The 13095-nt window shown below is 42.4% G+C and overlaps 1 protein-coding gene across 1 annotated transcript in view; it reads right to left on the bottom strand.

Moving 5' to 3' along the window:
* Positions 1–13095, bottom strand: part of WDR1 (WD repeat domain 1) — a 347127-nt gene that overhangs the window by 303004 nt on the left and 31028 nt on the right. The window contains exon 4 of the mRNA XM_078678473.1: positions 5909–6056. Within this exon, the coding sequence (XP_078534599.1) occupies positions 5909–6056 (148 nt within the window). The remainder of the gene's footprint in view (positions 1–5908; positions 6057–13095) is intronic.

Here is a 13095-nt window from a genome sequence, read left to right as displayed (position 1 = left end):
CAAAAACGAGGCAGGGACAGGCCTCCTCCCTTTGTTCACTGCCTCCAGCTCATCATTATGTACTCCACAATGTCAGAACCCAGACATCTGGGCACAGGTCACTGTCGACATCCAAGAATACAGAGACCACAAAGGAACTGCACAGGGTGCTCGCACCAGTATGCGCTGAGTCATGAGTCAGGTCCTCCAATTAGCACAGTTTGTGGCCTTTCCGACCAAAATATCTGATGTGGGAAACCGGTGGCGCACAGACCTCCCGATCATTGGCAATGAAAAGAAGAGGGTTCACACGTGACATCAAGTAAGAGTATCTATTCTTCCAGTATCCTCCTAAACACCACCAGTCCATAACATCGCAGGACACACAAAATGCCTTGAATTCCAGTTTTCCCAACATTCCTGACCTTTACATTCCCCAACGAGCCCAACGTTCCACCTCAAGCCCAACGTTCCACCTCAAGCCCAACGTTCCACCTCAAGCCCAACGTTCCACCTCAAGCCCAACGTTCCACCTCAAGCCCAACAACGGGCTAAGAGAACACAAAAAGTGCTATATAAAACTCTACTGACGCAACATGTTGCCCCAGCAAAACACTTCCAAACTGGTTGCAAACAAAAAATAGGCGAGGTTATCCCCAACGAACAATGGTACAAAATAATGGTATTTGTCGGCACTTAAAGCCAAATCTGATGTACACCCGGCTTCATAAGCGTCACCACTAAGCCCCGTTCCGTAGCCAGTGCTGCACTGAGTGTGAATGATGCAGAGGAATGCTCCATCAGAAATGAAGTGGATTGTAAAGAAATTAATGCGTGAACACAGCCCATAGCAATCAATTAAAGGTGGAGGAAGCGGAGATGTGCAAAGGCAACGCCACCAACACACAGAATGATGGGGTGTAATAAAGTAGGATCCATTGACACAATCAAGACACAACAATGGTTTGTTGTCACACTGATGATTAGATGGGACCGCCATCAACTTCTCCTCCCCGTTCAAAGGAGTCATGAAAAGGAGACATCAAATAGCTACTACTGAGCAGAGTATCTTAGGAAAGGTTGAGACAGAACTATAGAGACAGAATGTTTCCGCTCCTCCTGCCTTTCCGCTTTCAGCCTAGACCTGCCATGCTGCATCTGTCTTGCCTATGCTGATGCCTTCTCCTTTGTAAGCAGACCAGTCAGTGGAATTAAGGGTCGGTTAAACATCAAAGAAGGTCTGCTCCAGTGAAGTGACTTTACCTAGTGAGCCACAACCCAGCTACCAGGGCCTGTGGGTTGTGATAAAAAATGCAAAGTTTAAGAAGTGCAAATACTAGCAGCTTTCTAGAAAACCTGAATACTGGCAGCTGCACTATTAAAAACTGCAACAGTGCAATAATCAGGAAATTAAGGAATTAGCAAAACGTGCATTCCGATTACATTGTGACAAATTAAAAAGGAAACCGACAATCGAATTTTGAAAAATTATTAAGTGATAGCTGTGATATTATGGAACATTGCAAAAATTAGTGATCTGGGCAGTTCCAAAATAGACCTAGTTTATTAGCTGGAGAATTATGGAAAGTAGATGCTGTACTAACTGAGGAATAATGTAAACTGTTTGAGAAAAGCCAAACATTTTGAAATATTTACCCATTTGTTTTTTTCATTTTGCGCCGCTGGAGCTCTGCTGTGGGCTGCTAAACAGACTGTTGTGTGCCTCTCTATAACGGCGTTCCTTAGTTCCGAGTACAGTCCTGCTACTGTGGGACTAGAGCGTAGGCCTATTTGGGGTCTCAGGCTAACACAAGGGAATCATTTCATACTAATACAGATCTCGTTTTAAGGCAACAGCCACTTGGAGTTCTCCCTGTCCAAAGCATCTGTTTCTGTTAGAGAGTAGCGAAGCAGAATATATTCCAGCATAATTCAAGAGAAATGTAATACAGCTTGCAAACATACACTACCCCTAACGGTCCTGCCCACGACTCCTAAGGATACACATATTTGGAACTCAGAAATAGTGAATTTTAAAGTGGAATTCCCTACAGTGCCATTATGGAATTAGCAGAGTTTGTTTAGAAAGGTCATTGTGAAAGCTTGATGATCAGAGTATGCTAAATGATGGTTTGTGGAAACTTGCTAAGTGTGGTACCTGGAACATTATGGACAACTGAAAGCGTGCCAAGACCCCAATTTAAATTGCTCTCGCATCCTACCAATTTTTCACAATGCTATTGGACTATTGTGCTGTAATATACTCCATTTGCCAGGGTACCTTTATAAAGTATTCTTTAGTAGAACAGAGCTCTCGTTCCACCTCCCCTACTTTGGTTTTTTAGGTCTCGCCTACACAGCGCGCATGCGCTGCTGAGGAAATAGACCTGTAGCAATTGCTTCGGTTTTTGTCCCAAAAACGTGCACGAATTGCATTGCCTTCAATGGCAACGCGTGCACGTTTGGCGATTCCCTTGAGGGAGCGAGCTTGACACCATATGTTTGTAATTAACTTGCAAACACATGGTGCCCGTTGCTCTCTCCCGCAAGGGAAACGCTTTGTGTACTCAAGGGAAACAGGCGCCGGCCCCCTCCTCCTTCCCCTGCTGCCAGCGCGAGGAGCGTGCGTTTGTTCTTCATAGTTACATTTTATATTTCAAGCAGGTTAAAACAGCTTTGGCTGATTTTCCAAATTTTATTGCTGGTTTTGACGTGAGAATTCCATCCATTGCAGTAAAATACTGATCAGACTGCAAACCCTGTTCCCAGGACATGTTTGCATTCTCTTAATTCCATCCAACCAAGATAACTGCATTTCCCATCTCGCTTAATCAGGCAAGCAGGACAAAAACCTATGTGTGCGTGCATTCCGTAGATACAGGTGTCGCAATAAACTCCAAGTCATACATCAACGCCACTAAGTGGCACATTTTGGCACTCTCGCTCTAAACCATGTAACCTGACCGAGGAACCCATGATCTAATTAGAGGCGCCCAGCCCTCCCTCGCCCTCTTTAGATCACAGGCTGTCATGAAATCAATGGGAAGGCCATCACAGAAAAGGCATTTGCACGCGCAGAGGTGAAGGGGTCATTTATTACCTGCGGCAAGGGCATAGTAAGACCAGAGTTAGCCCTAAAACCTAATTGAACCCACGCACACAAGCACTTCACAATACCGGAACAGCCTACCTGAACGACAGACTCAACTTCTACACCCCTGCCCGCCAGCTCCGCTCCGCCAGCCTCGCCATTGCCGCCGTCCACGCATCTGAGGAACGATCTCCAGCGGCAGATCCTTCTCCTTCCTCGCCGCCAAGACCTGGAATACCCTCCCCACCCATCTACGGCAGATCCAAGACCTGCTCACCTTCAGAAGGCTCCTCAAGACCTGGCTTTTCTAACAGTAGCTGCACCCCTCCCCTCTCCCCCTCAGCGCCATGAGACCCTCACGGGCAAGTAGCGCGCTTTAGAAAATTCTCTGATTGAACGATCTGCATTTAACAATCTCCTCACATGGCAATAAATCGCCTGTCCTGCCACTGTTCCAATAAAGGATGTACAGCAAACCTGCTGATGCCAGTTGGACCGGGGATCGCTCACCACCTGTAATTACTGTATTAGTCACCCGGAAGTCCAGTGTAGCAGAGGAAAATTTCCGTTGCAGCGGTTCCCGCCAGCCCACCTCCCACGGTTCAATAGTTGCCGTGATAACTGGCCTAATAAACCAATAAGCGCACGAGGGCCGGCCGGCTGGGTGGCTTCAAGTGATCTCAGCCATGCATTGACAAGAATGCTATATCTTGTGATTATCTTTATCGATTTGGGCAGTGCTGGTTATTAAATTCTCAATCTTCCCAACCAGAGAGAAATTCATGAATATATCCGATATGCCAAGTTCAGTAACATTTTCTGACGGATATATACTTTGTGGGTTTTAATGATGATGTAATACAGTGGCAGAGAACAGTGCGGCAGCTTTGAAGCTTCCGATGGTATCGGTTTTCTATGGGCTATAAGGCAGACCTTTTCAAGGCACAAAGGGGATGTTTTCTTGCTTTCTTATTACCATGCACTTCGAGCCTGGTCCGATGGCGTCAAAGTTATTCTCAAAACTTCAAAGTGCTGCATATTTGTTTTTTTCTTGCAAAGCTGCACCTATTAACCTTTTTATATTTGAATGTTGTTCAGAGACTTCAATGGTTCACAACCTTCAACCTCAATTGTTTATGCCCCCTCAAAACAAAAACTTTAACAAACAATTATTGGAATAGGCAAAAACAAGTTGCCAGCATTGCAAGAACAAAAGAAAAATGAGGAACTTTTTTATTGTACCTACATTTTTTAATATGGTCGTTCTGTTGGAAATAATGCCTTCTTGGTCATAAATAAGTACACAAAAATGCTTCTGGCACTTTATTGCAACTTTTCAGCATGCTGCACAGCAGCCACACGTCTCTACAGCACAGCTTAAACACATTGGCAAAGTCAATAGCTCTGCCTAAAAACTTTTAACCGCATGCGTGCGGGCGGAATTCCGCTCGTACGCGGAGATTTTTAAAAGCGCATATTACGTGACGAGCTGGGCTCGTCATCAGCGTGCGAGGAGGCTACGCCATGACGAGCCCAGCTCGTCATCAGCGTGGAAGGGGTTAATGCCCCAAAGGAGAGACCTATTGGCTATGCCAATGCTAGTTATATCCTGCTATGTTTTGACCAATGGTAAAACTGTTTTCTTCTAGATTTACTAGAAGGTTCATGGAGCGTACCCTTGACCCCCTCCACGTTTTTACCTGTGTTACTGGCATAATGTGCTTTAAATAATCGTTGACCTCCAAGGTCCTCATTATGAGTGGTCTGAAGACTGACAAACTTATTGTAACTCATGAATTCGCCACCGCAGAGGGCTGAATAAACAGCATCTATTAAATGTTTTTGAGGAATAAAATGCAGATTGTGTGCACTGCACCTGAACCAGTATTTACAGTGCATTTTTCCCATGTTAAAGTCAGGCAGATCTGACCTACTGATATTTAACAGAATACGCTAACTGTATTGCACACAGGATTTACTGGGTGTGAGACTGTCACATAACTTTCAGTTCCAATCCCTGCACAAACAGTTGTTTGCATAGGGGTCAGAATTATCCAGACCACTTGTAACGAAGGTATACGTATACAATATTTTTTTGTGGTAAAGTGCCGAAAGCCATCTTGTTGAATTGTATTTTAATTCCAAACCCTTAGTACCAACATTATTGCTTTCATATACTGTAAAATGGACCATTTGCAACTAATACCCCCCCAAAAAAACAGAGAAGGAGCCAGACACCTTGCAGAGTAGTCTTTACATCAACAATGGCACAATATGTCTGTAAGTGTCCACCTAAAGCACTAATGATTACTGTAAATGTGGGAGTATTGGTCTCATTCCCATACTAATTTGTCTTGCAATCCTTTGAGAGTGTCAGATGAATAATCTTACGTTTTTAACCACCAGTGCAATCCTGCCTCCAGGTCAAATGAGTACCCAATCCAAAATGAAAAGCTTGAATCCAGATAAGGCTTTCATAAAGCTCGACCCAAGGCCTTTCGAAACGTACCAAAGATGTTGGTGGGAAGGGGAATAAAGAGGACGGTGAGGACACTGGCAAAGTTAGGTACCAAAAAGCTTTTTAGGTTGCTAGGCACTTAATCAGAAATATTATAGGTCAGTAAATAGCGCAAAGTCCTAACTTTAGGCATATGAGGGTTAATCTAAAACACCATAAGATACAGTGATATTAATATACCATGAATAGGAGGAGCGCTTTACACAGGAAAATATGGTCCAATTACAATATCAAACACAGAAAACACAAAGAAATGATCTGACCAAACCAACCATACATTTTAGATAATAAGAATAGTTGAACTCTGTTGAATAACTCACTTTTCTCTTCCTTCGCCAACAGCAGCAATTCTTTTGCTATCCTCCGTCCAAGCAATGTCTTTAATTTTGCCAGCAAAAGGCTGATATTCATATTTCAGCAGATGTTCCCTCTGTGTAGTATCCCAGATTCTAAGCTTCCCGGAGAGATCTGGAACGATATAAGAATGCATGTGCATATGACTCTCTATAATCACATTATTTCTTTTACAGCAAGCCAAGTACATGGCCTTGTGGCCATATCAGACTGTTTAGCTTCGAACATAAATAGTCAATAATATGTTAGATATTGTTAAAAACCAAAATCATATGGCCTGGCTAAAAACTACGTACATAAGTGTTACAGGTCTAGTTGTTGAATAGGGCTCTCTGTGCCCATCGGTTGCCAGGCGCGCGGACAGCTGTTAGGGTCCAGCGTGTATATAACTGACGTCATAGAGTGATAGACGAACACACCGTGACTCTGTGCAGTCACTGCTCATCGCACAAGCTCTTCTACTTCATGAATAAAACTTCTTAAAATTTCATTCATTTCTTCTGGTATTTCTTCACCTGTTCCATTTCACTACATAAAGTTTTGCATTAAGGGAACAATTAGAATCAGAAAATGTAGAGAAATATATTGGGAGTTTAAGGGTGTTAGCCACCAAGTGCGATTTTGGTGACATGGCAGACATGTACATTCGCGACCAATTTGTGTTTCATTGCTTTGAACGTAAGATTCAGGAACGATTACTGGCCTGTAAGAAACCTATATTGGCTGAAGTGGTAGATATAGCCAAGGGCATTGAAAGATCACTAGAAGGCAGAAAAGAATTAGCGAAAGTAAATGAAGAATCTTGTTCTAGTGTGTCGTACGTAAACGACAGGAGGCGAAGAGAATATAGTAACAAAAATCTTACAGTTCTAACTATAAATCTAATTCTTCCCCTATCATATGTTTCAGATGTGGTTCCCTTAGCCATAAAGCTGATTCCATAAGTTGCCCAGCAAGTAAGAAAAGATGTACTAGCTGCCTAGAGGTAGGGCATTTTGCAAGCGTTTGTGGTAAATTTGACCAAAAGTACAACGATAGAACAAATGTTAATAAAGTGGATGATTTTGATGAGAATATGTGTTCTAACATGGTTATATAACCTGCTCCGCCGTGTTAGATTTTTGTCTCATCCCCTCTTTTCCCTCATCAAATATCAGTTATGATTTTTTTTTACTGTATAGGTGGTCTATTAAAGATCAAATAGTAAGTACAGCAGTTCAGAAAAACTTATGATAAGTAGACCTTGTGAAAGGTTTAAATTGATAAAATGTATCCATTAGACTAATGTATTCATTTCAAACATAGATGGTTCTACACTGGGCTAAGAAAGAATGTGGTGGAAATAGAAACCGGTCTACAGGTCGAGGGATGCTTCCTGTTTTAATCATCTTGCGAGCAGTCCAAGAAGTAACGCTTAAAAGGAGGGCTACGGTGCTGACCATATCATCCTAGGTTTGGTTCCTGCACCCATGATAGAGACCTCTTCTTATATCCTCCAAAAACAAAGAACTTTTCAGAGGGACGCTGATCTCATCTTGAACAATTATCACAAGTTTGGTCTCCTATGCCACTATTCAAAAGTCATCATACTTGAAACAAATGTCATATTTTAATATGTAAAGGAAGGGGTTGCTGTCATGCTCCCATTTATAGATTGTGTCATACTTCCTCAATAGGTTGGTATAGCTATCCTAACCCAGCAGTGTTATTATAACATAGTTTTAGGGTCATACCTTATTGAACCCCCTTACTAAACCTAGCATATATTACCGAACTATTTTATATTTACGCGTACTTCTTTTTAGTCATTTATTGTTATTAGGTGCTTATAGGGGTGTAAGGATTTGCTACTTTTATCATGAGTTTCATGAAACTGTTACAATTAAAGAGCATGAGTTATTTAATTAGTTTTCCATAAAAAAAGGGAGCTGTTACAGGTCTAGTTGTTGAATAGGGCTCTCTGTGCCCATTGATTGCCAGGCTCGCGGACAGCTGTTAGGGTCCAGCGTGTATATAACTGACGTCAGAGTGATAGACGAACACACCGTGACTCTGTGCAGTCACTGCTCATCGCAGAAGCTCTTCTACTTCATGAATAAAACTTCTTAAAATTTCATTCATTTCTTCTGGTATTTCTTCACCTGTTCCATTTCACCTCAATAAGGGAGCCCACCTGGCCTTAACTGATCACTGTATCTCACAATCACAGTTATGAGAGGAACGTTGGTTTGGACCAATCAGCCTACAGTTGTCAGTCAGAGTATGTGGCCTGGCTATGCTCTAAACAATGCACATTCCTGAACCTGGTTGCTATGCTAGCAGAATTTGTCTGTTTTTCTACTCACAATATCTTAGGTGACTAATAGTCATTGTGTCACTGAGTTTTAATTTTTCTACAAGATGGGAGAAATTGAGCTACAAGGAGTTTTGACAAAGGGTCTACTACATACAGCACCTTTTGAAGCCCAGACATTTAGAAGCTGGTACCTTGTAGTATGGTCTGCATTTGAATAGAAGAAGGATCAATGTCAACAACAATCAATAAAATCTTGGTGTCAAGGGTCTGTCTTTTGTCACAATTACCAGCCAAGTTTATAGTACAATAATGGTTGTAGTATTACCTACAATAAGCTCGTTTGTTTCCGACTCATTAAAGGCATTCATTTCATACCACATTTGGAGTATGCACTTTGGAATGTCCACCTGGCCCTTTGGTTTGAGATCTATTTGGATTTGTAAGTGGTAAATAAACGGATAAAGTCTATGTTGGTGAATGGGGCTATTGTAGAGGTGAGCAAAGAAAACAACGTTTTTGTAAGTACACTCTTCTTGGTAACAGAAAAAAGGGGTGAAGAGCAGATATAAACTTTAAGGATATGATCAGATTTCTAACTTACACATTTCAAGATCGAAGGTATCCATCTCGAGAGAAATGCTGTTTAAGAACGATTGGATTTAAAAGATGCTTTTGTTACAATTCCTATGGCAATGAGCAGCCAGTCTTACCTTTGGTTCATCTGGCAGGATCACATTTACCAATTTTGATTCCTTCCATTTGGCCTATGCTCAACGCTGTGGTGCTTCACTAAGGGGATGAGGGCAGTGGTAGCATACCAGAAAGAGAGAGAGAGAGAGAGATGCACTCAAATAATAATTATTTAGACATTTTAGTGATGTCCCAATGTCAGAATCAAATCCTCAAGGATTTGGAAATGGTCAAGAACTTCCTGGAAAGTCTAGGTTTTATTTTGAAAAATAAGGAAAAGTCTGTTTTGATCCCATCACGCACTCTGGAATTTCTAGGTTTCATAGTAGACCCGTTCAATGTAGTTTTAATATTACCAGTAAAGAAGGTAACCAAGATTAGGAAGGAGATTCTCTATGTACGCAGAGTTTTAATAGGTCTCTTATCCTCTTCAATTCAGGTCCTTTATACTATTGCTCATTGCAAGAGAGAGAAGAGGAGTCCTCCGGGAGACAAGATAATCTTCTGCCAGGAGGCGAAGATGGAATTAAATTGGTGTTTAGAGAATTTAGATGCCTGCAATGGGCAAGCAATTTTTGGTTGCACTCCTGACCTCATTTTGAAGCCAGATGCGAGTCTAACTGGCTGGGGTGCACATTTAGGTGTACAGGAGACTGGTGGATTGTGGTCAAACATGGAGAGAGAGCAACACATTGTCTGGAGTTGACAGCAGGTGTCTATGCTCCCATGAGATTCAGACATAATTTGCAAGGCAGAGAAGTATTGTTAAAAATGGGCAATGTTTCTGCAGTGGCCTATATAAATCGATTAGGAGGCACGAGGTCCCTTAGGCTGTAGGAGGCACAAGGTCCCTTTGGATAGATGAGTTGGCAAAAGAGCTTTGGTGGTTTTGTTTAAAGCACAAAATCAGTTTGGGGGCTGAATATTTGCCTAGAAAGGAAAATGTAACCAAGGATTGGAATTCAAGGTTTTTGAGGGACTACAGCGATTGAACGTTGAATCAGGACTGCTTCAAGAAACTAGAACACTAGTGGGGTCCTCGGGAGGTAGAACTTTCTGAGAGCAGGTTGGTGTGTCAACTAAAAAAAATATTTCAGTTGGATGCTGGATCCAAGGCTCTAGCAGTGGATGCTTTCCTTCAGAATTGGAAAGGGACAAGCGCATATGTGTTTCCACCCTTCACAAGGATTCAGAGGGTACTGCAGAAAGGGAGGAGAGAGAACAGAGTTCTGGTACTGGTAACTCCATTCTGGGTGACACAGGCATGGTTTCCAATGCTTTTAGAACTCGCATATGAAATACCATTTTAGCTTCCTCTAATGGAGTATCTTTTGAGAGATGTAGATGGAGAGGAACATCTGCTAGTTCAGACAAGGGCTTTGAACATTCTTGTCTGGAAAGTATCAGATCTTCCAGCATGTCAGGACATCAGGGAAAGGCTGAGGAGTTACTGGAGGAGTTTTGGGCATCAGTAACTTGGTGTAGATATAAAGGAATTCAGAAATTATCGGTACGCTGGAGCATGGGAAGGGATTTGGATCCCTTGGAGGCACCTGTAGAGGATGTAGTTAAATTTCTGGTGGAACAATTTGATAAGGGCCTTACTGATACAACAGATTGCTACAGATCGGCAAGCACTGCTGCGTGCAGTCAAGTTAATGGTAGGGCAGTAGGGAAAAATGTGTTGGATTTTAGGGTTCTTAAAAGCATCAGATTGCAGGTGACTAAGATATTATGAGAGCGGTTGATTGGTCGAATGCTTCTGTATTTGACAAACATTATTGCAAGCAAATCGATCACATGGCAAAAGTGGTGTTAGAGGGCTACCAACATGAATAATGATAGCGTCTGGTCTTGTAATTAAATGACGATGCTCCAAATTACTCCCATTAACCGGGGAGGAGGGCAGGATAATGCTAGCCTCCATGTCTTTAATGAAATTCAGATTCTCTAGGCACTTTATGCAGAGAATCGCCAATTCCTTACACAGTAAATTTCCTAGTACAAGCCAAAACAAATACATTAAACTCTCTCCTTCAACTACAAAATGCCATCGTACGAGAAGCCAACAAATGAGTGGGAATAAAGCCAAGCATTGATTAGCAATGGGTTGGCTGTATGCCACAATAAATTGACAATAGTTGTAGAGCCTGTGCTGTCTAGTAGTCGAGACCTATAATACTATGAACTGCATTTGTCATAATGAAACAGGTGCTTACATGATGTAAAACGCCTCTTTCTCCCTTCCCTTAATTAAAAATTATGCAGGCCAAGAGATGAGGAAACTATAGTGGGTAAGGAATAGAACAAGAATAATAGATTGTTTGGCTTTAAAACGGAAACTTAAAATTTTAAATACACGATGGTATAATAAGACAAGAAATAGGACATCTGTAAGGTTAGAGAACTGATGGGTGTTGTAGCCGAAATGGCGACATTACCAGAGAGACAAGAGCTACTCACCCATGCAGCATCTGCAGGGACTTTCAAAAGTGTAGGAAAGTGCCCCTTTTTGGCATGGTCATCTCCACTTTTTGCCTGGTATTCAATGCAATTTTGAACAAGTGCACTGGGTTCTTGCTATCCTGGTCCCCAGTGATTGATCTCCTTCCCTAAACTGTACAATAGTTTCCCCGAATCGGCAATACCTTTAGAACCCCCTGTAAGTCCCTAGTGAACATTCACCCTGGTACCTAGGACAAGGAGTCTAAAGAGGGTCCCCAAGGGCTGCCGCACATATTGTGGTCACCCTAAAGGACCCCTCCACCAAGTCATATAGAATGCCAATGCAGGCTGCATGTCTTGGAGCAGTTAAAATTGAAACACAGAACATGGCACACATCCCTGTGTGTCATGCCTACAGACACTGCATGCAGTATAGGCAAGTCACCCCTACAGCAGGCCTTACAGCCCTAAGGCAATATACTACATGTGTGGACATATCTATATAAGCAGCTATTCCCCTGTGCGGACAAGTTCAATTACTACCAGTACAAGTGACCAGGGAAGCCATTTTAATTGCAAGTGCAGGACACTGGTAAAAACGTGTTCCCCAGCTACAGGATAGCTTCACAGAAGTCTATGGGGTTTGGTTGTCAAACAACTTGTATTAATAAACTCACACCATTTCCTATGGTGAATTTAATACATGCACCCAGAGGGCACCTTGCAGGTATCCCCTAAAACCTACCAATTTCTAATGTGCTGGCTGCTACCACAGACAGGTTCCTGACCTCCAGGGGTGAGAGCCCGCTCTCTCTGGAGGTCAGGAACAAAGACTGCTCTGGAGAGGATTTCACACTCCCTTCAACAGGATGACCAGTAAATGAGCATTCACAGGCAGGGAGCTTCAAAGAGCACACAGCCTTTGGTATGAGAATCTGGCTTACCTCACAGGAGAAAGGATGCCACCATCCCTCCCCCCGAAGAGGGCACATTTGGCACCTAGACATGCATGAAAATTTGTAGCCTGAGGAGTGTTCAACTTCAGGCTACTTACATCGCTAGGGTGGGCTACCTGATGTGGACACAATATTTAACAATATGCCATCTTAGTGAAGGCAGAATTTGGAACTCTGGGACAGGGTTATGCCCACTTCCCACATGAAGTGGTCAAAGGGGGCATAGTGACTCCAGGAGTGTTGCCTTGGACTCTGCCCCATACTCTCCTTTTGTCCGGAATATTTGTCCTGTAAGTCGAAGTAAAGTACTTGTATGTAGAATATACTTTTCCTCCATAGGATAACGCTTCAGAAACTGCACTGTTGATTTTTCAAACCTGTACAAATTAATAACTCAAAACTTACTTACCTGAATTGGATGGTCATGGTGCCTCAAGTTATAGAAACATAATTGTTATTTATATAAATTGGTGTGGCTTATGGAGTTGTGTACTCATTTATTGACTGTGTGTGTGCAAGAGATGTCTAACACTCCTCTCTGATAAGCCTAAATCGACCACACTACCCGCTAAGAGAGCACATTGGGATTGCTAGAGCAAGCACCTGTCCATTTATAAGGGATACTGGGACTCTTTGCACAGTATACCTCTTTTTGGTATAGTATATAAAGAGCCAGCTTCCTACAACCAAGAGGGTGAATTGGAGAATAATAACGATGATGTACCTATTAAAAACAAGCACAGGCAAAGCAATAGCTCTCGCCTAT

The sequence above is a fragment of the Lissotriton helveticus genome, chromosome 2_2, assembly GCF_964261635.1.
Source record: "Lissotriton helveticus chromosome 2_2, aLisHel1.1, whole genome shotgun sequence".
Lineage (NCBI taxonomy): Eukaryota > Metazoa > Chordata > Amphibia > Caudata > Salamandridae > Lissotriton > Lissotriton helveticus.
The sequence above is the reverse complement of the archived record's forward strand: the minus strand, read 5'-3'. Positions and strand labels throughout refer to the sequence as shown.